Raw genomic sequence first — 22057 nt, 5'->3', positions numbered from 1 at the left:
TCAGCTTTGTCTTTAAAAATCTTTTTAGGCTCTTTTCAATGCTAAGCATGCCCTCAGGCAAACTTTCACGCTTCTTGCACTTTTTAACTTAAAAAAAAGAGAGATAGAGAGAGAGAGAACATGGCCGTGCTTTTTTTTTTTTTTTTTTCCTCTCTAAAACTTCAGTGTTGGTTGTTTTACTCTGTGGACTTGGCAAGCTGTTGTGTAGGCCTACAAGTTGGTACAAGTAGCTTTGGCTGACATGAAAGCACCTTTTAGTTTTGGTTGAACACAACATGCCAAGGTATGCCTGCCAGCATGAAGGCTGTCCTGAAATAGAATTCAATTATGTGTGGATAAGCGAAAGGAATGGAGCCTAATTATAGTCTACACATTTTTCAGAAATAAGAATCCATACCAGAAAACTTAGACCATTAGTACGAAAACAGACAACTCCTTTCTCCTGACATGTCCTGCATATTTTGGAGAAATGGCACCCACTGAACTACTCTTTCTCAGAGTATCGGGTACTTTTTTATCCAAGTTCTGCTGACTGTGTAGGGAAATGACACATTCTGACAAGGATTGGAGGCTAACAGGCAGAATGTGCTGTCTGCAAATATACGCTTCAGCTTGGACAGCCTGGGGCAGTCGACTGAACGATGGTGCACATGTTCATTCATTAAAACTGAAGCCCAGCTAAAGAAACCATAATTGTTATTAGACTATATACTTACTCTACTCTCAGAACCTGACAAGGAAGACTGAAGTATCCTGGTGCCTGGTATCCTGGCACCAGAACTTAGTCGTATTTTAACCAGCCACTGACCTAAGTAAGCCATGTCTGACTAAACAAAGTCGTGTGATAAGAAAATCTATTGTGCTCCCTCGCTGTGATATGGAAATCTCCAGACTAAACAAATGCTTATTTGTTTCTGTCAGCCTTGAAGGAGTACGAAAATATGCTTGGGCAAATGTACCCTGATGCACAACATTGGAACTACTTAATTCTGTCGTTACCCTTGCTTTTCAGTGAATGAAGGAGCTTATTCAAGTCATCCAGTCTTATCTAGCAAAGATCTAGCATAGAGCTTCCAGCAAATACTCTGCAATATATCTCCCTGACACAGGTAAAACGTACGCAAAAAAAGCGCAATCCCTCAGGTTTCTTGGCAACTGGCCCAACAGGTTTCAGTATTTTGCAGGTTTATAGTTATGACCTGCAGCTGAGAGTCGTGAGAGTGCTAGGGATGGAACGGCATGAATGTTATGATTATTATGTCACTGATCACAGTTCATAAATATCACAGATATATATATTATTTTAGTAGAATTTCTGTTCAGTTTGAATTTAAAAGCATTACAAATTAAAGCTCCTACATTATTTTTGGTTTATTTTTGGTTTGGCAATATGGTTATAGAAGGTTTTGGTATATTTTTTATTTTGAGTAGGTTCTTTAACTTTGGTTCTTAAGGAAAAACTCTGTGTAGAGCTAAAAGTGGTTTTATTGCAGTTGTTGTGGATGTTTACAAAATGTATATGAGAATTTAAGATCATGCAATATCTGGAAAAGCATATTTGTTGCTAATTGTTTCATTTTCAGTTAGTCTGATCTGAGAAATAGCTGTTAAGATCTTAAAGCTGTGAAATTGACGTTCTCTGTCTAAAGAATCGTTTTTATTGTTAAAATTGTAAATCAATTTTATTGTTAAGAATGTTTACTATTAAATGTTAAATGTTCATTCTGTTCCCTTTAAATCATTTTGTTGCATGTGTAGTCATGTAACTGCGCTGTTCAGGCTGCAACATAAAGTTAACCAAATAAACAACTCAAGCACTACTAAATGTTTAGTAAACGTAATTGAGGTGAAATATTCTATTAATTGTGATATTAATTTTGAATGTAAATTGCATCTTGTGTGTTTGTAGAACTGCGCACACACCTGTCACACGCCAGATCCTTTCGGCTATAGTACAATTCAGGTGCATGACAGGCTCGACTCGCCTATCAGCAAGCGAGTGTACGGTTACTGACATTTCACTCGTAAGTACGCGAGACCCGTAAGACGCCTTTTATGCTCCGCGGTGCCTTTTCTCTCCTGATGGACAGAAACTCGGTTGGGCATCTTTACTGATGTCTGTGTTCCTTTCGCAGTGTTATTGATGTGAGAGCTCCTCTGTAGCATAGCCACGGAGCGGAGGCTGCAGCTTGGCGTGCTGGGTGGGATGGCCCCTTCCCACTGGCAGTGTTTGTGCCACAGCTGAACTGCAGGGCTTGAATCGGCTGCCTGCTCTTCTGATGCCCAGCGGGATGCCAGTCTGTCAGCATGTTGTGCTCTCCCCCATCCCTCTGTGCTGCAAGCCTTTGATTTTTTTTTTAGCACAAAGACCACCTGTGTGATCTAGCCATTTAAAACACCAGACAAGCCCCCCTCCCACCGATGAAAAATGCATGTTTATAGTTGGATGACAAAATGCTCGTCTTTAATATGGTGACATGCACATTCAGAGCAGCCTGTCAAAACACTTTGGTGTCTTGTCAGAGTGATGTGGCATCCATAGATGCCCTGACAAAACGAATAAGCGTCCACGTCAGGGTCTTTACAATCTGTAGTGTGGAGGAGCTTTCTGTAATGAGCATCACTCTGTGTATCACGTTTGTTTACCAAAAAACTTGACCCAGTCAGCGATCACTTTGATCCTCATAATCAATTAGTGTCAGCTTCCCCCAAATGCAGCTTCCCCCAAGTGTCTAGCTAAAAGGACTTGGGAAAGGAACAGGTTTAAAAAGGTTGATCTGTGGTGCATATATTGCTCGCTATATACACTGCGGATGCACAGTATGTTAGTGAATAGAGTGTGTTCCTAACTGCTAGAATGACATTATGTAAACTACATTGTTTAGATAAGCTACTATGGAACTTTTAACCATCTCAGATGTTCCATGTTTGTGAGTATATGGATAAACAATCATTAATATATTCGTTCACAGGCAGGCCAGTGTTTATATGTACACTGTAGTCACAAAATGTAAAGATTAATTGTCCCTATTCTTAATAATTGTCCCAATTTTTTCCAAAAGATTCAAAGAGTACATCCACTGTCACTGTCTTCCATTCTCTTGTACTATAAACATATTTAAAACAATGCATCTTAGAGTTCTAAAAAAACAAAAACAGGGCATAGACAGTTTAAAAGTATCAGAGCCAATCGGAGACTTTTCTGCTTCGTCCATGACCAAAGGGACCATCGAAATTTGAAAGGACACCACCCACTCTCATTTTTTGGATCAACTGAGAAGAACCCAAAAAAAATCTACCTTCTAGGTAGGAGGTCTGGAACAGCATTTATTGATATGAAATGGTTATTTTACACAGATGCAAGAAGCAGTATGTCTGAAAACATTTGCATCATGTTTTAATACTATGTAAATGGCTGATTCTGATCCAGTCTGACTGTTTCTTTAAAAAGTGCAGCTACACAATTTAGGTAAAAATGGCTAATGGCTAATTATTTAAAAATGTCTGTTTTGTAAGTTTTATATCCTATAATGTCAGCCTGAGTGATCACTCTGACCACTCTTCTTCTAGTTTCTTTAAAACACTGCAGTGAAATTACTTTATATGTGGTGCATGTGTGTAGTGGCACAGACCCTGATTTGATATTGAATGTGAATTAGGTATTTTATAATGTTTTTGAAGTGTTATGTTTTTTTTCTGTCCATTCTTTGGGGTATTCCTTCAGATTTTAAATGCAATATTCAGAGTTGCTTCAAAACCAACGAAATGTTGAGTGTTTCAGTGATACTTTTATTTCGAACACAGGCACAATAAAATCTCCAGAACCACTGATATTACTAACTGGCCTACTAACTGGCCTCCCGGCCTGCGTAGTAAAACCACTCCAAATGATCCAGAATGCAGCAGCACGTCTGGTCTTCAACCAACCAAAACGGGCACATGTCACCCCGCTGCTCATTGAGCTCCACTGGCTACCAGTTGATGCTCACATCAAATTCAAAACTCTTACAATCGCCTACAAGGTGATGCCAGAACAGGCTCCTTCCTACCTGAACTCACTCCTGAAGGCTTACGCTACCTCCCGGCCGCTGCGCTCCTCCAATGAACGTCGCCTCGCTTTGCCAAACACTCACACAAAGCAATCCAGACTGTTCTCAAACAGAGTTCCCCAATGGTGGAACAAACTACCTTCCACTACCAGATCAGGAGAATCTCTCGCTATCTTTAAGAGACTCCTGAAGACAGAGCTCTTCAAAGAGCACTTACTCTCCTAACACCTCTAACACACTAACTACTTCTAACCCCATTTCCTTCTTCCCCTCCTTCACTTCTCTATCCCTTTATTTCCCTTCGACCTCCTTTAAGCCCTATCTAAAAATGGGTTATCTTAATTCCTATTACTTTTGTACTTCATTATTGTAAGTCGCTTTGGACAAAAGCGTCTGCCAAATGTAATGTAATGTAATGTAATGTAATTATATTACTTAAAAACTGTAGGATTGGGTTGTACATTTGGAATGGTGGGTAAAGGAGTCCCAGTGAATAGAACTTTGAATAGTGGCAGATGTTTACCCCTAAACTGGTTCTGACAAAAGGTACAGACTCGTTGGTATTCCATTGTTTAAATGGAAGATGGTAAAGGCAGTCCGGGCAGCCTAACCTTCTCAAGACAGCCTGGGGCTGGCAGCTTGTCTTGGTCTACAGTGAGTCAGCAAAGCATCTGTCCTCAGCATGGCATGATGCAGCGTCTGAGACTTCTGTTCTGCCTTTGTTTTGGCTCTCTTAGTTCTGTGTGTGTGTTCTGCAGATGTTAATGGTTAGGTTTCTTCAAGGTGGTGTGTTTGTCTTACCGGAGACTGAATTATTGAGGGAAAGTGTGTGTTTGTTGTGTGAGGGTATGTAAATAAATCGAATGCACCAGAAAGTAACGCTGTTGTGCCTGTTGCTTGAGATGACCTGAAGAAATGTTCACATTTTTCAGGAATCCTAACATTTTAGTGTTGCACTATAAGTCACATATTTTAATTTAAAAGAGAAAACAAGCAAAAAAATCATTAGACTTGAATCACTACAGTATATCATTTGCAGTATCCCTTACTTGTTTTATTTCTGAAAAGAAATATGCAGAAGGAAACAGTATGAAGAAGTCACAGTTAGTTTCACATCACAGTTTGGATGGCACCCTTTGGTGTCACTCTTTTCTTTCTTCTTATTATATGTTAACCATTGCCATTGTAATCACATTGTCAGTTTCTACAACAAAATCATTTGCTGTCTCAGTCACATATGTGTGCTTTGTTAATTTATGGATGTTCCAAAGTGTCTGCTGCATTGTGTGTACTTGCTGTAGCTGTATTGTGTTGTATTTCTGAATCAGTAATGCGATAAGCATCTTGATTCATGGTGACATGACAGCTTTAGCAATTTGCCTTCACATTCCCAGGTTACCCTGCATATGTGAAATGAGTTGGTCTCTCACACTCTCACCACTCACACTCTCTCCTCTTTTTTTTTGTCTGTCTCTTTTTCTCACTCTCTCTCACACATACCCTCCTCATGTCTGGCACTCACTCCCTGTGAGTGTCCCGCTGTCTCGCGTCTCTCAGTCAGCTGTGTCATGCGCTGCTCTGTTCTGCCTGGTGACAGTAAAGCGGCTGATGGATCTGCAGCCTCTCACTCTCTTTCTCTCTCTCTCTCTCTCTCTGTCTGTCTGTCTGTCTCTCTCTCTCTCTCTCTCTCTCTCTCTCTCTGTGTTGGCTGCACTGAGCTCAGCTCTGGCTGCCTCCGGCGTTTTTTGGGCTAATGCTGTTCCTCGCACCCACTCTGTCTGCTTTTTACTCAGCTCTTTATCTCCCTGTCTCTATGTCTGGCCTGTACTTTTCTGCCTCTCTCTCTCTACCTTCCTCTCTATCTCTCTCCCTCTTTCTCTCTCTCTCCTCATTTCAGTCTCTCTCTATGCCTGGACGTGTGCGGGTCTGTGTGTGCCATGTCAGTGCTCGGTTTCTCTGTGGGTACGGATGCTGAGGGCTGTGTCTCCATGGCAATAATGGCAGCTGGATGGCCCAGAGAGAGAGAGAGAGAGAGAGAGAAAGGGAGAGAGGGAGAGAGAGAGGATGGCATTGCCAGTGGTATCTGGGGCAGAGTGTGTGTGCATGTCGCTAGGAGACCAGGACAGGAGATCCAGTATCCGGCAGTGCCACTCCATTGGAGAAGTGCTCGCTCCTTATTCATTCTGTCTATCTTCAAATGAAAGCCAGGGCTAAAGAGCCAGCCCCCCCTTTTTCCAGTGCTGACCCCTCGCTTTTATTTGCTCAGAGGGTTGCTCCAAAGCAGCCAGGCTTTGTTCATTTAACTGGACCTGTCCAAACAGGTCAGTTTTACCCTTTTAGAACCTTCGTCCATGGATAATGCGTTGTTTGCCCAGCGACTGCCTGGTCAAATAGACTAATAGAGCAAGTGCTGTGCTGCAAGTGCACATGCTGGGCTTTAACTTGAAAGGGTGGAAAATGGGGATGGAAATAACCAACATGTAGGGATATGGGAACGTGGTCAGCATGTTCACCTGGGCGAAGTTTTTGTTCTGGCTGCCGGGTCCAGTTGGGCCGGGAACAGCAAGTCCACTGTGTAATCAGCCTATGAGGGAGTAAGAGGATTTTCCAGTCTGAGCTGTGAATATGCACAGCCTGCTCAGTTGGATCACTGATGCTCCAGTTCATCTCAACTTCCCTTGCTATAAGAAATGTGATAGGCATGCTGGGTGAAATTCTGTACTTTTCTACCACCGACCAAAAGTGGTGGATTTTTTTTTTTTTTAAGTAAAAAAGGCCTAGTGATTTACACTGCTTCCGTGCACTTTGAGAGCCTTGTGAATGATACAGATGCTCATTTGTGGCCATCAATGATAAATGGGAAATTTGAGTTTGGAAGTATTATGACTAAATATTTCAGATTTGTTCTAAAATATGAGCTTTTATGAATAAGCATTACAAACATACAAACAAGGGTCCTTAGCCTATAAATTGGCCTATGTTTGGAGTGATTTGAAGGATGCAATTGATGCATCCTTGAAGGCCTTTGGCTACCTCCAGTTAAAGAAAATAGCACCACAAAAATGCCCACGTGTAGCAAACATAGGCTGCTTTTTTAGGCATTTCTTTTGAGGTGTCCTTTACTTTACTTAATACTGAAGTCATCCAGACTATAAAGGAACACATAAGGAATCATGTAATGAATTTAAGTGTTAAAAAAAAATAAAAAATACTCTGTGAAGCATTTAGGTAGCTCTTATCTGGGGATGATGTTAACTTGCTGTTTCTGAGGCTGGTAAAACTAAAGAACTTAAACCGTGCAACAGAGGTAACTCTTGGTCTTCCTTTTCTTGGGCCCATCCTGATGAGAGCCAGTTTCATCATAATGCGGATTTTTTTCAACTGCACTTGAGGATACTTTCAAAGTTCTGGAGATGTTTCAGAGTTGAGTAGTTCTTGTCATAATATGGATTACAACATTTCTCAAAAAGGGCTATTCACTGTATACCAACTCTACCTCTTCACAACACAACTGATGCTATCAAACACATTAAGAGGGCAAGAAAGTCAAGTAATTAACTCTTGAGTTCAGCACAGCTGTTAACTCAAAGCTATTCCATGTTGAGGCTGACTGACAAAATCCAGCCAAGATTATCAAAGCTGTCATCTAAGAAAGAGGTGTTTCTTTGAAGAATCAAAAATATTAAACATAGAGTGTGTCACCATGCGGCAAACCAACAGTTTGTTAAACTGTTTCATATGTGTGACTAATAATAATGGCTTAGAAGGAGTCTTCTTCTATTTTTATTTTTTATTTGTAGAGTTATTTTTATATATTAGTTGGCATAATGTGAGTTGGCTGAGCTGGTGTAAAGGTTTTTGAGTGAATCAACCATATATAGATCAGCCATAACATTAATACCACCTGCTTCACATTAAGTTGGTTCCACTTATGCCATCACAACAAATTTGATTGATCAGCAGATCCTTTAAGTCCTGTAAGTTGTAAATTGGGTCCTTCGTGGATCACGTCATTGAGCCTAAGGTACCCATGACTCCATTTTTGAAGCACTTTTGGTAGGAACTGGGCACTGCATACAGGTGATTTTTGAAAGAAGTAGACTCAGCTGGTGTTCCAGTACGTTTGTCCTTGTCGTGTATGTTCAGTACCCTCAATAATGGGTCAAAGTTATTCTGAAAAGTTTTCTTTTATTCCAACCCACCTTTGAGAAAGTGCTAATTCCCTTGCATCACACCCTGACTGACGTAATGCACTCGCCGCACAACATTCATGCAGACGGAGACTCCCTGATGATTTAATACATGAAGCTCACTCTTGAGTGTGTGTCAGTGCTTTACAGCCTTCAATGGTAGGTGAGTTTTATTGTATTTAGTTAGTCTTATTATCTGGAGATGGTGCTGGTTCTGTGCTGTACATGTTCCATACTGCTCACTTTTCCAGCACGTTCTCTGTCCTGTTTCTGTCTGATTTTCTTGTGCTTTTGCTCTAATCTCCTCTCTCCCTTTCCCCGGCTCTGCTCGGCTGTGCTCTGCTCTCATGGCCTAAATTCAGAGAAAAAGCGGTGTTTGTCTCCTCTGATGTGTGCTGCTGCACTGCGGGCAATTTTGTGGCGCGAGTTCCAGCCGTTCTGTTCCGACAGCACTCTCGGTCTGCTCCCGAAGATAATGCTCCTCTGTTTCGCACTTAAAAATGTGCACTCTGCAGACCCTACTGCTTCCAGAATCGTCTCTGTCTCAGCGAGCCGGAGGCCTGTCTGGCCCCTCCTGCAGCCTAATCAGATTGGGCCCGCAGTCTGGGGCTGGCTGGGATATCGCAGCTACCCGCTCTAATGCCGCGGGCTGTCTGGCTGCCGGAGATAGGCCAGCATTGTCTTGCTGTAGCAGACACTCTGCCTTTCTCTCTGTGTCTGTCTGTCTGTCTGTCTGACTAGGGTAATGGCTGACCATACCAGGGAGATTTCCCTTTATGTTGTTTTACATATTATAGGCTTGTCATCTTGTTTTTTTTTTTTTTTTTGGCCTGATTTTTGGTGTGAGAACAGTGGAGTCTTGTAAACAGTGTATTTGAAAGTCTGTGGAAGATTCTGAAGTTTCTTAAAGTTGGGGCTTTACCAAATTATAAACTTTCCAAACTGAATGGAACAGAAAGTGTTATTTGGTTTCCTGGCTACTGTTGTTTATGCTGCCTCCTGCTCTTCCGATATCCAAGCTAATGGATTCTATGGAGCTATTAGTGGGGGGAAAAAACTCCAGCTAGTTTTGTATTCTGAGACCTGTGGCTCCTGCTGACTCCAGTACGTTGTCGTCTGCTGCCACCCAGTGGTTTAAATGAGATGTGAGACTTCTCTCAGCCCTTGCTTCTCACAGTTTAAAGCAGATTTTTTTAGTGTGGGTGTGCTCCTGTAACCTTATTCTAAATCTTGTTCTCTCTTTCTCTGTGTGTTTCTGTCTTGCTCTCTCCTGCAGCTGAACTGGAGTTTGTGCAGATAATGATCATAATCGTGGTGATGATGGTGATGGTGGTGGTTATTATCTGTCTCCTGAACCACTACAAGCTCTCTACGTGGTCCTTCATGAGCAGGCCGGGCCAGGCCAGGAGGCAGGAGCAGCCGGTAAGATGCTGCCAGTGTTCTTCATATATGTAATTTATTGTGTGTTTTGTGTGATTTTGTGTTCTTGTACATGAAACTATGTAATGTTAGTTACTGTGTTTTGCAATCATTTTAGAAATCAACATGTTTTGCCAGGCATCTAAAAATGACTCTCAACTCTCTAGATTAATATTCTAAGTGTGTGTGTGAGTGTGGGGGAGTTTTATTGGGGCTGGGCAAATTATGGCAGTGTTTTGATTGGCCCGCTGTCTCAGTTGGTAGACGATGGCATCATTAAACAAACCCCATTAACACACACTTTAATTATACACTCTGCTCAAGGCTGTGCAGAGACTGTCTAGACTAGAGCCAAAGGAAAGTCAGGTTCGCAGATTCAATACCTGGCCAGCAAGCCAGCCTGACAAATATGCCGCCTCCAGCAATCAGATTTGTTTGGAGCGACTGTGCTGCTAGTCTTTCACTGACGCCCGAATGCGAGTTGTATATTGGTTGGGGGGTCCCGCTCGCCAGTTTCCTGATAAATATCCGCAGTGGTCTCGCTCTCGGACACTGTGGTAATTCACCCCAGCTCTGTCTAGACGCCAGCCTGAGCCAGACAGCCACGCAGCACACTGCACCGTGCGGCAGAGACAGATAAATGTCTGAGACCTTTTCATTTTTATTCATGAGGGGGAGGGATTGGGCCAAGACTGAGAACGTAGAGACGCAGTCTAGAGAGAGAGAGAGAGAGAGAGGGAGAGAGAAGAGGGGTATCTACTGGTTTCATTTACCCCAGACATGTTGTAATGCTGAGTGTTAGCATTACGACACACATGAGCGATTGCTGTTGTGTTTGATTGTTATTTCAAGCTCTGCCTGGATTATGGAGAGATTTGTTTGTTTGTTTGCTTCCTGTGATGCACACATTAACAGTGACATTGCACACAATAATTGATTCATGCTTGCTTGGCTATTTGCGGCGGCCAAATCCACTATGTGTCTTAATAATTATGGACGCTCCTTTTAATAAATGCATTCATCTTCATTAAGTTACACCTATTGCTGACACGGATGTGCAAATGTAGCACACAGCTTGCCTAGTACCTGTAGAGATGTATTGCAAGTATAATTGGACTTTTTAGAGCAGATTAACACAAACCTATTAGCACCATGCAAAAAGCTAGGCTTGGGCTAGAGGGATAGCTGTAAAGCACATGACCCCCAGCATTGATATACGGAGCAGTGCTCCCTACAGTATTTTCAGGAGGAGTTGGGAATGAGGTGGGGTGCTGATGGTCCTCACTTCTCAGTATCCACACTAAGACCTCATTAATGCTCTTGTCACCGAATGCAATCAAATCCTAAATAGATATATTTGAGCATTGAGCTGTGGTGCAGTGGAACTGTGTTCTCTGTAATAATGATCCGTTCAATGCTTTTGGGATGACTTGAGGAGTCATCCTAAGTTGAGGTAGTGATCATCAAGTATCTGGATCTCACTAATATTCTTGGTGCTGAATGCAATCAAATCCTCACAGCAAAGAAGAAAGAAGAAACAATTATTGAGTGTCTGTCCCAATACATTTGTCCATATGGATTATGTTATTAAATATTGTTCTAATTTTTCTAATTCCTCTGCTGATAGGAGGGATGTTTTTGGCCATCAGATAGTGGTTCCAGACAAGGAGCTTCAGAGGTGAGACCATTGACTTATTACCATTGTAGTGTGTGTGTGTTTGTGGGTGGGTGGATGTTTCATTGTCTGATCAGGGAGTCTGTGTTTGGTGAGGTCAGGGGGAGGAGAGAGGGTCAGTGTCTGTGGCAGGGCCTCTCTATTAATGATTGTCTGTGTGTGTGTGTGTGTGTGTGTGTGTGTGTGTGTGTGTGTGTCTGTGTGTTGTCTGTGTGTGTGTGTGTGTGTGTCTGTGAGAGGTTGTGTGTGGAACATTTCCCTGTGCGTATGTGTCTTTGAGAGTCCCTGTCTGCACGGCTGCATCTCTCACTGCGTCATTAATCACTCGCTCTCTCCTGTCTAGACAGCTGTCTGAGAGACTAGACATCCTGCCTCTCTCTCCCTTACTATCTTTCCCTCGCCCTCTCTCTCTCCCTCTCTCTCTCTCCTTTTCTCTCTCCCTCTCTCTCTAAATTGCCTCTCATTAGCCACCCTGACTCGAGCTAAAATGCATTCCCATAAAACAAAGCCTCCTCTATCACTGGGCAGCTAACATAAAGGTTTCCCTCTAAATGAGAGAGTTAGATTTAGGGTGAATTGAGGTCCTGTTTCTCCAGGTGATGCTTTATGATGTAGTAAATCTGATCAGTTATACAACATGTTGAATATATAAGGTTTAGATGGTACTACATCATCTAAGCATTTGTTTTTTTCCACTAATAACAGTAAATCACTGAGTGCATTTACATGTCCTCTATAATCTGATTACTATAGAACAGCATAGTTTGTAAGTAGTTTGGTCTGTGTGTTTACATAAACTTGGGTAATTCGATAATGGGAAAAAAAAACAATTTTACACAATAATTGGATTTTTGCTTTGAAACCAGCCAATAGCATCATAGAATAAGATACAACTTAAACATCACATAAAACCCACGGCATTCTCCAAAATTCATGACATTTAGTCGTAATATAAACATACAACAGCATGGAGTTGAAGATTATTTTTTAACCCTTTCTCATTAGTGTGGCGAATGAAAAATCAGAGAATATTTGAGTATACATACAGTGGTGCTAAAAGGTTTGTGAACCTGTTAGATTTGTCTATACTTCTGCATAAATATGATCTAAAACATCATCAATTGTCACACAAGTTCTATAAATGGATAAAGAGAACCCAGTTACACAGCTTCAGTTCTGGGATGTTGGTGGGTTTCTTCACACTAACTGCTCACTTCAGGTCCTTCCTCAACATTTCTATTGTATTAAGGTCAGGACTTTTTGACCTTTGGCCATCCCAAAACATTAACTTTATTTAACTTTGTTGTTGTCTTGCTGCATGACCCACCTTTCATTGAGATTCAGCTCATGAACAAATGTCCTGACCAATTTTTTATTAGAATTATCTTATATAATTAAGAATAATTATTACATTTCACCTTCAAGCTAACTGCTAATCCCATTTTAGGTCATATTGTTGCAGAAATGTTAAATTCTAAAGGATATATTTAATTATTTATTTATTTATTTATTTATTTATTTTTTCTACATTTATTGTAAGGACAGAAATGTGTGTCTGAGTGCTACTGCGTTTGTCTCCTCATGCAGGTGGTCTACGCCCCGCAGCCTCGGGAACGCTTCAGCGCACCCTCCTTCATGCAGCGTGAGCGCTTCAGTCGCTTCCAGCCCACCTACCCGTACCTGCAGCACCAGATCGACCTGCCGCCCACCATCTCCCTGTCAGACGGCGAGGAGCCGCCGCCCTACCAGGGCCCGTGCACCCTGCAGCTGAGGGACCCGGAGCAGCAGCTGGAGCTAAACCGCGAGTCAGTGCGCGCGCCGCCCAACCGCACCGTCTTCGACAGCGAACTCATAGACGCCCCGCGCCCTCCCAGCAGCAACTCGGGCATCAGTGCCGCCAACTCCAGCACCCACGGCCGCATGGAGGGTCCCCCACCCGCGTACAGCGAGGTCATGGGCCACTACCCGGGCGCGGCATATTTCCACCACCAGCACAGCAATAACCAGTCCTCCACCGTCAGCAGCATTCAGACTCCCCCGCCCACGGGCAGGACAGGCCAGGGCAGCCCGCAAAGCACAATAGTCCCGATCAAGGCCAAGGACATGCAGAGAGGAGAGCTAGTGTGAGATGTGTGCTTGTTTTTGTGTGAGTGTGTGAGCACGCACTGGTGTGTGTGTGTGTGTTGTGTGTGTGCAGGGCTGCCAAAACACACCCTTCCCTCTCCCCACCTTCATATAAAAGGTGTGGTTGCCCTCTTCACACTCCCATGCACAACAGAAAACAAGAAAAATCACTCTTGATTACAAAATAGAAAAAAAAAGCCACATTTACAAAACGTAACCAAGTGGAGCTAAGCTTACAAGATAACCTTCTACTTTCTCTCACTTAAACAAGACAACAGGACGTGGTAGAGCTTTGTAGCGCTGTTTTGTACTCTTGTATTACCTTCAAATCTTCAAATGAGAGAAAACGATACTAGCACATAAGCCTTTCTCTTTTTTGTTTTTTTTGTTGCGCAAAGCACCCCACACATCCAGAGGTGTCTGATGATACGATGGGACGTGGAGTCGTGGATCATTTTTCCAAGACCAGGATCTGTGCACAATTTCAGATTTTTCAAAATCGAAGCGTTAAAATCCAAATCCTAGTGCCAAGGTTTTCCTGTGGGGACTGGCGTGAGGGTATAGACTCACTATTATTATACATTCAAATCAAAAACACACACAGAAGTTGCACTATCTTTATTGTGGAAAGAGTTGAGGGAATCTGAGATACATGATTTTACTTGTTTGTTTTGTTTGTATTGTGTTATTATTATTCTTGTTCTTGTCTTTATTTCATTTTGAACAGAAGCTCCAAAATATGTCTGTGGGAGCGATCGATAGGGTCTTATCCTTCTTCTGACTTCTTGTGCACAACAGTTACTTGGATCCAGCCTAAATATTTTTTCTTACCCTTTCCGAAAACATGGGCCCTGCTTTTTCAGTCCTTCTCACAACCTCGCAGTGATGCTTTCAGACACTTTCATGCCTCTCCAGTTGGTCTTGAGGTCAGTTGGATGGCGACAGAATGTTAGTTTTATGTATAAAAACAAAAAAACGTCACTTTACTAACGGAGATGCTAGTTGCTTTTGTTACATGAGTAGATTTTCATTTTTTATGTTTCAGAGCAGGTCTAGAACACTTCTGATTTTTCTTACTTTACGTTTTAGTTTCTTTGTAATGTTTCAAATTGATCTCTTTCTCTCTTCCAGGCTTAAGATGTAGAAACTGAATGAAGAGCAGTAATTCAGTGAGCAGGGTCATGCTAATCTTAACGTTAATTAAAAAAAAGGTACATTGTAATCAAGAACCAGTGGAATATAATCAAAGTTCTAGCTGCAATCCTTTGTACCTTTTGCACTTGGCCCATGAGAGAAAAACCAAAATGGCAAACCATTTCTGTATGTGTGAGCTCTGGTCCTGTGCATCCTGTGTGTTCAGCTTGGACAGAAGCTTCTCTTGGCTTTTTTCTTTACTTGAAACAGCTGATGCTGCCCATTTGTGTGCACTCCTTCACTTTCAGCCCTTTTCTTACCATTGACCATGACGTGTTGATCAGTAGGCCATAGGATCATAGTAGCAGGAGTGAACAAGTAAGGTAGGGAAACAAACTGCTTTGTTTGAGAGTTGTATACACATATCTTCTAGGTTGTATTACCTGGTTTAAAGACACGGTAAAGATAAGGGCTAATGCGAGGGTTGCGTTTCTTGTTTTTATTTTTTTTTTCTTGTTTTTTTGTTCTGGATATCTGATCTTATTAACCCTGCCTTATTCTGCTCATGTTGCCTTTCTCACTCTCGCTGTCTTCAGGCAGTGTTAACCAGACCCCAGCACCTGCCACTGTTCAGTGCAGCACTTCCCTCCTTACTTGGCCCTAAAAGCACTTGTGGGAATGTTCCCCCGTAAGAAAGTGGTAATCTAACATCAGCTCTTTTTCATGATTCTTTATCCAATGTAATGGCACTCATTTATGTTATTATACTATTTTGTTCAAATACAATACAGAGATTGGCAGTTTTCAGACATTTAAAGACCCATAGACCTTCTGGCTCCTGTGCTAAACCAGGCTCGGTAGATCAGTGTCTCAGAACAACGCTAATCTACAATTTCTTTGTTTCTCTTGCTTATTGAATTAAAAAGCACTGAAGAGCAGAACTGATTCTGGAAATATAAGCCCTTATTTCTTTCACCAAAAGCTACTCTCTCAAATATTCAATCATTTTCTTCTTTTAATTCAGTAGATATTAGTGTATTTGACCTTGATCTGTTGGACATGGTGCTAAATTTAGCTTTAGAAAAGTTTACATTCTGAGAGACCATAGCTATTCTCTTTGAAACTCATCCAGTCTTTTCCAAACATTGATTATCGATCAGAACTAATGAGAAAAGGACATTTAAAGCTCAGAAAGGCCCATTGTGGAAAGGGGGCATTGCTTTACAGACTGCTGGCCTTTTGGAGAATTCCCTCTTGAACAGGATCCTTAGGTACTTATGCCTTCAAGTGCAGCATGCATCCCTTTAACATGGAAACTAAAGACTGAAAAACTATTTTTTAGCCCTGGTGATCATTTTCATGGACAAACATCACTAATCTGAAGCATCCATGATAATGTGTGTGTTCGCTTTTGCATTTATTATTGGAAAACAAAACAAAAAACAAACAGTTACTTCCTTGCTTAACAGCCGTCATTTTGATAATCACTGCCCACTGCTTCAGTCTAACCGCGTGACAGGCCGTCGTTGTGTGTGTGTGTGTGTGTGTGTGTGTGTGTGCGTGCGCACGTGTACATGTTTGTTTCTGCCGGTGTGTTAATGAAGATAACAGTACAGTAGATTCCGAAGCCTAGATTTACTCAATCTGTCTCTTGACCACAAGCCTTAACAGTAGAAGAGTAGAAGTACTCTTTGGAGACATGGTGTCTGTTCAGATGACACTAGACTGAGCCCAGATCTGGACTGTGATGTGGTGGGTGGATCCATGTTGAGTATGTAAGTTAGTATTTTTGTGTAAATGTTCACGGCTGGTTCCTTGAACAGAAATGAAGCTCACATAGATATGTACTATATCTCTATTGACTGTGTGGTTGAGTCCAGGACTAGGTCTGGTCAGTGTGCTGCAGTGTTGAGAGGGGATTCCTCTGATCAAGCATTTACGTAAATGGGCAGAGCCACCATCTGCACAATTTGAGAGTAGACTTGGGGCATTTTAGGGACAGATTTAAGGTAGATGTTGGGATTAGATTCACTAGTAAAAATAATAATTCACCATATACACTCTTAAACATGAAGGTGCTTCAGAAACGTATTCTTTCTGTGATTCATTGCACAAAGTTATTGATGATAATTTCCAGTGAGAACAAAATTTAAGATTGGAACTGGATTCAAGGTTCAGATCTGATTAACTGGACTGTAAAAGAAACACAATTTGTTATGGAATTAATTTTATTTGCAATAGAAATATGTAAAGAACCTGTGAATATATAAAGGTATATTACTTTAGAATTTTTTGGATTAAAGGTCCTTAACATTTCATCACCTATTCTCTGGGGAGCTCCAAGTGGCTCAGCAGACTCAGATGCTGACACTATAGCATAAGGATTGCAATTTCATTTGCCATCAGCAGCCAGAGTCTAAGAGAGCATGTGATGTTGGTCAGCACAGGTCTCTGTTGACTAATGAATCAAAGCTTGTGTCCGGCATTTTCCCCTGATCACATTGGCTGTCTAAAAATGACAGAATATTTTTCTCTAAAGAACCATTTGAAGCACCTGTATTTTTAAGAGTGTGGTCCATGTTAATCCAAAAATAGGATTTAATATGTGGCTAGATAACTGACCCTACACTGACCCTTCCACAGATTCTATGAATATAGATGTTCAATTTTTATACTGCAATGCCAGCATTTAGTAAGGGCTTACGCCAGCACCCCCACATTTCACACTTTACTTTATTGTTTGTGATTGTTCAGATTGGATGGAGGAATGGATGGGTTAGATGTGTAGAGATATATAGAATGACCACTTGCAGAGAGGAGGAGTGAAATGTGTTTAGTTTTTGTTTTTTTCCTCGTTGTTTTGGCACTGGCCAATCGGACGCTCAAGGCCGCACACCAATAGCGTTCTGGTCAGATCTTCTTCTCCCTTCATTTACTCTTCCAAAGAGCTCCCAGAGCTTTTCTTTCATCTCTGCTGTTTAATGCTGCTGCTATCACTACTGCTGCTTCCGCCAATTGATTTCGTTCTGGCCCGCGCTTGTCGGCATGACCCTTATTCTGGTAATGACCGTCATTTGGCTGTCTCCGCTCGGGCTTCTCCTGCCTCCTTCTCTTCATCTGATCATTGTCCTTGTTACAAAGAAGTGCTTGGTTTTTTGTTGGATTTTTTTTCTCCTTTTTGTACGGAATGAGGCGTTCTGCATGTTGTCCGTATGATGTGAGCTAACTCGGTGCCTATCGTTCACGTTTTGAGCAGACGTAGAAACCCACTTGCACTCTTCAAGCTCCCACCTTTGGTGTGCCTCACTTCCAACGGTGCTTTTTTCACTAGTCTGTCTTTCTTTTTTTTCTTTCGTTCTTTTTTGTTTGTTTGTTTTTCTTTCTTTTTTGTCGTTTCTGTTCTTTCTTTATTTTTTTTTGTACGGTGCTGTAAATAACTTGAATATGTTATGCACACATATCCTACCCAATGGGTAGAAAACCACAGAAAAAGACATTTGTTAATAATGTAATATAATGTATAGATGGTATAAAAATTTAACACAGTGGTATCAGGTTTGTAAATGCCTACATTTGTTAAGATGTGCTTTTTTGTCTTTTCTTTCTTATCTTTGTGTTTTTTTGGAAACAAGGAGAAGGTTTGCGAAACAATACTTAAATATGAATTACAGAATGATTACAAAGTACTACTTATTTTTTTTATGAATAATAACCATATTAACAGTATGAATGGCAGTTGTTCTAGGACGAGAAACATGCTTGAAATAGAATATAATATTTGTGTTTCTGTTTGTTTTTTTCTTTTGTAAATCCTACCCCAAATAACTCGTACTACATCGGAATGGGCAGTAGAATGGTAGAATCAGCGTACCAATAGGAATTTGTGCTACAGCATGGATCTGACCATACCGTTTACACCACCCAAACCTTTTCTACATGTTTACTACAACCACTGTACATCCATGGCTGTGTCTGAAACTGTGCCCTACTCAGTATGTAGTGCACTTGTTTGGGGTTTTCCATTTTATAGTAGTGTCTGAAAACAGAATTTTCAGTGTACCATAGTTTAATGCCTTGTCACATTCTGTTCACTATAATAGTGCACTATGTAGTGAACTCTGTTTCTCTATGTTGGGAATAGAGAATAGGGCACAGTTTCAGACTCTGCTCCAGTGAAGGCATTAAATTTGCTAATTAAGAATATCTACAAAATATTTTTTAATTTCTTACAATAATTTAACTAACAGCTCATAATGGAACATGTCAAACAAGTCTAGCTTGCAGCTTTGAGTTACATTGCCACAACAGCTGTATTCAGTAATGGGGAAAATACTGGAAATACAATAGAATTCTACATTACTGCTATAGCGGTGAATCAGGCAGGCATGGGCTGTCATAGTGAATTTATTTCTAGTTTAGTCAAAACTATCGTAGTATAATTTATTGTGATTAAAACAATCCCTGCATTCCCCAGGCACCAAAGTTGGTACGATGATTAGGATATGAATCAATCTAAAATTAAATAACATACAGAAAGTAATATTTCATACAAAAAGGTGTGAAACGTATATAATATAAAAAACATACTACAAAACATATGAATGCAAATACTTTGACTTTGCTTTGGGGATTGTTGGTTAATATGTATTGCACAAAAAAAAACGTCAGTGTCCGAAATTTCAAAAGGCCCGTAACTTTAGTTTTGAACCTTATGCGCTGCTTTCCCAGATCCAAATGAAGCCCTTACCTGGACTTAAAAGCTCAGTGATTGACCATCAGTTCTGCAGTTATATGTAAGAACAAGGCTAAATTCATCGAAGTCTGGGAAACTAGCTGTCAAATTCCATGCAATGCTATGCGTCCTTTCCTTTTAGTTATCACACAGTGGCTACAACCACAGTTCTACCATTCATAATTTTATAATATTTATTTGGGATGTTCTGTGTATGTTGGTATTCTGGAACAAAACCTGAAACAGAAAGTTACGCTGGGTCTCCACTGTAACTGAATCTGCATCTGAATCTATTGAGCATGTCCATCATTTATGTAACAGATGATAATGTACATAGCAATGCCATTCTGTTTCTCCAGTGACCAATGGCAGTTGCGTAGCCTTGAGAGGCCTATGGCGTGTGTGTATTTGGGAGGGTGGGGGTGTGTGTGTGTCTGTGTGTCCGAAACTCCAAAACGCTGTAGACGTTTGTTCCTCGCGAGTGTTTTGACTGAAGCTGATCAATTTGTGCATCAGTTTGTTTATTTAAAAGCATCAGATGCTTGTGCACACAACTGCTCCGCTCCACCGCTAACCATAGCTTTTCCAGCATTATTAGTCAACACAGGACTGCATCCATCACAGACTTTGCATCATTTGGTTTTTATTTACTAAATGTACCCTGGCAGTTTTTTTTCTTTATCTGTGTGTATGCATACATCTGTACTTGTATTTTTCTATATACACGTACATAAATATGCTCATATACACATTAAAAATGTGTATTTTGCCTATTTTTTATTTAAGCAATTGTGATGTACTAGGTTTTAGGCCTAAGGTCTGTTACTGCAATACTTTTTCAGAAAAAAAGTAAAAGAAAAAAAAATAGTCAAAAAAATGTTGCTCTAAATGCCGTTGTAGTCAAAGATTTTATGCTTGTACTGCTGTGGTCAAACCATAGCAAAACATTAAAACTTAAAAATACTAACCTGTGTCTATTCATTGAAATTAATTTTATTATTATTATTATTATTATTATTTTATTATGTTTATTTATTTATTTTTTTTTCCAGTTAAGAGAGACTGAACACTGGACAATTTGCTCATGGCAAGGTAATGTGAATTATTAAGTTGATTTAGGCAAAGCTTAATAGTGGGTTTGTGATAAATGGGACGTTTCACACTTTAAGGTTTTTCTTCATATAAAAATCGTATCTTAAACACCACTAAATGGTAAACCTTATATATTTTTTTCCAGTAACCTCTGAAATGTGTCCTTTGATGTAATGAAACATATCAGTGCAACTTACATTTTTAGAAACCTTACCTAACCTTTTATTGTGGTAATTTCTGCCTCTTCAGCACCCTGTCAGGTTCAACTGTGCTATAGGCGTAGATGATGTTACTGTGTCTTTTGGTACACAGACACATCACAATATGCAGATCAGTTAATTAATAATATCACCCACTGCTGACGTCCAACCATCTGCGTCTCACTGCTATCAGAGGCACACTGCTTCTGCTGCATCTCAGCCAATCAGCTCTCCCTCCTGCCCAGCCCCTAAACCCATACATCACCAAGTGCCCCTAATAAACTACCGCTCCCATTATCTTTTTTTTTTTTATATAGCACTTTTAAAATTTGAGGGTGGAGTCAGCAAAAAATCAGGGTGTTTAGTTCCCCTTTAAAGCTTCACCTAACAAAACTGCCCAACCTTCTGCATTATTTGTTTTATACTTAATTCGGCTCCAAACAAACTATTCAAAACTTTTTTTTTTTTTTAAGCATTTTTCATATTTGAACTGAGGGTGGAATTAGCAAAAATCAGGGGGTTTAATGGCCCTTTAAAGCATTTGAATTGGTAAAATATTTCAAACAGAGCTGTTGAAGCTAAAAATACATTTTTAAAATGGGCTGGGTTTATCTTCAGCACTTACCCAACATTTTTTAACTTCTGTTAATAAGGTCAAATGAATGATAACACATTTTACACACTGTCCTGTAGGGGTGTGCCATATTGTATTGTACGTGATAATATCATAAAATATTTTGAATATCGTGAACCATATTATACCCTGAAATATCTTGCCATATCACCTACCCCTAATTATCACAGCAGGGTACTACTTTTTGCCATTTTTAGCAAAAGAACAATTTACATGTTTCTTATTTCCCATTAAATATCTACTAGAGACAGATTATATCTGTCCAGTATCATTTATTTTACTTGCTTTACTTTACTTTACTTCCTGGATATATGGGGATATATGGAGTACGTTACTAGTATCATGACATTCTGGAACAAATAAAATTATTTTTTTTATATCTCAGTTAGCCATATCATATTGCATGCAAACACTTTAATTCAGTGTTGTGTCATATTGCCAAAAGTATCGTTGTCGTGAAAATACCATGAAATATCGTGATATTATTTTAGAGCCATATCGCCCACCCCTACTGTGCTGTGAGGATGGTCTCAGGATCAGTATATGAACCATATGGAGTTAAAGTAAAGGAACTTTACACAGCTTTTAAAGCTCTGTGACACATACTTCAGCCAAGGGTTAAACAAAATAACGTTACATGTTTATATTGTTATAAATTGAGCTAAACGACTCTCAGCTGCAGAGAATCAAGCTCCTATCACACTGAAGAGACCCCGCGGAGCTGTGCTCTCCCTGCAGCAGCTCCTCAGAGACAGGAGCGAGAAGAGGACCGAAGGAGGTGACTCTTCAGCGTGGACGGGATTCAGAG

At 40.6% G+C, this 22057-nt stretch overlaps 1 protein-coding gene across 3 annotated transcripts in view; it reads left to right on the top strand.

Annotated features, from left to right (window-relative positions):
- The window catches only part of ldlrad4b (low density lipoprotein receptor class A domain containing 4b), an 87549-nt gene extending 67259 nt beyond the window's left edge, over positions 1-20290 (top strand). For all 3 annotated transcript variants that reach the window (XM_022673552.2, XM_049480329.1, XM_007249720.4), the window contains 3 exons: positions 9516-9661; positions 11286-11336; positions 12921-20290. In XM_022673552.2, the coding sequence (XP_022529273.2) occupies positions 9516-9661; positions 11286-11336; positions 12921-13460 (737 nt within the window). In that variant the 3' untranslated portion in view covers positions 13461-20290. The remainder of the gene's footprint in view (positions 1-9515; positions 9662-11285; positions 11337-12920) is intronic.
- Positions 20291-22057: the final 1767 nt, after the last annotated feature.

This window comes from Astyanax mexicanus, chromosome 6, assembly GCF_023375975.1.
Source record: "Astyanax mexicanus isolate ESR-SI-001 chromosome 6, AstMex3_surface, whole genome shotgun sequence".
In the NCBI taxonomy this organism is placed as follows: Eukaryota; Metazoa; Chordata; class Actinopteri; order Characiformes; family Acestrorhamphidae; genus Astyanax; species Astyanax mexicanus.
Note: the sequence above shows the minus strand (reverse complement) of the source record. Positions and strands in the feature narration are given on the sequence as shown.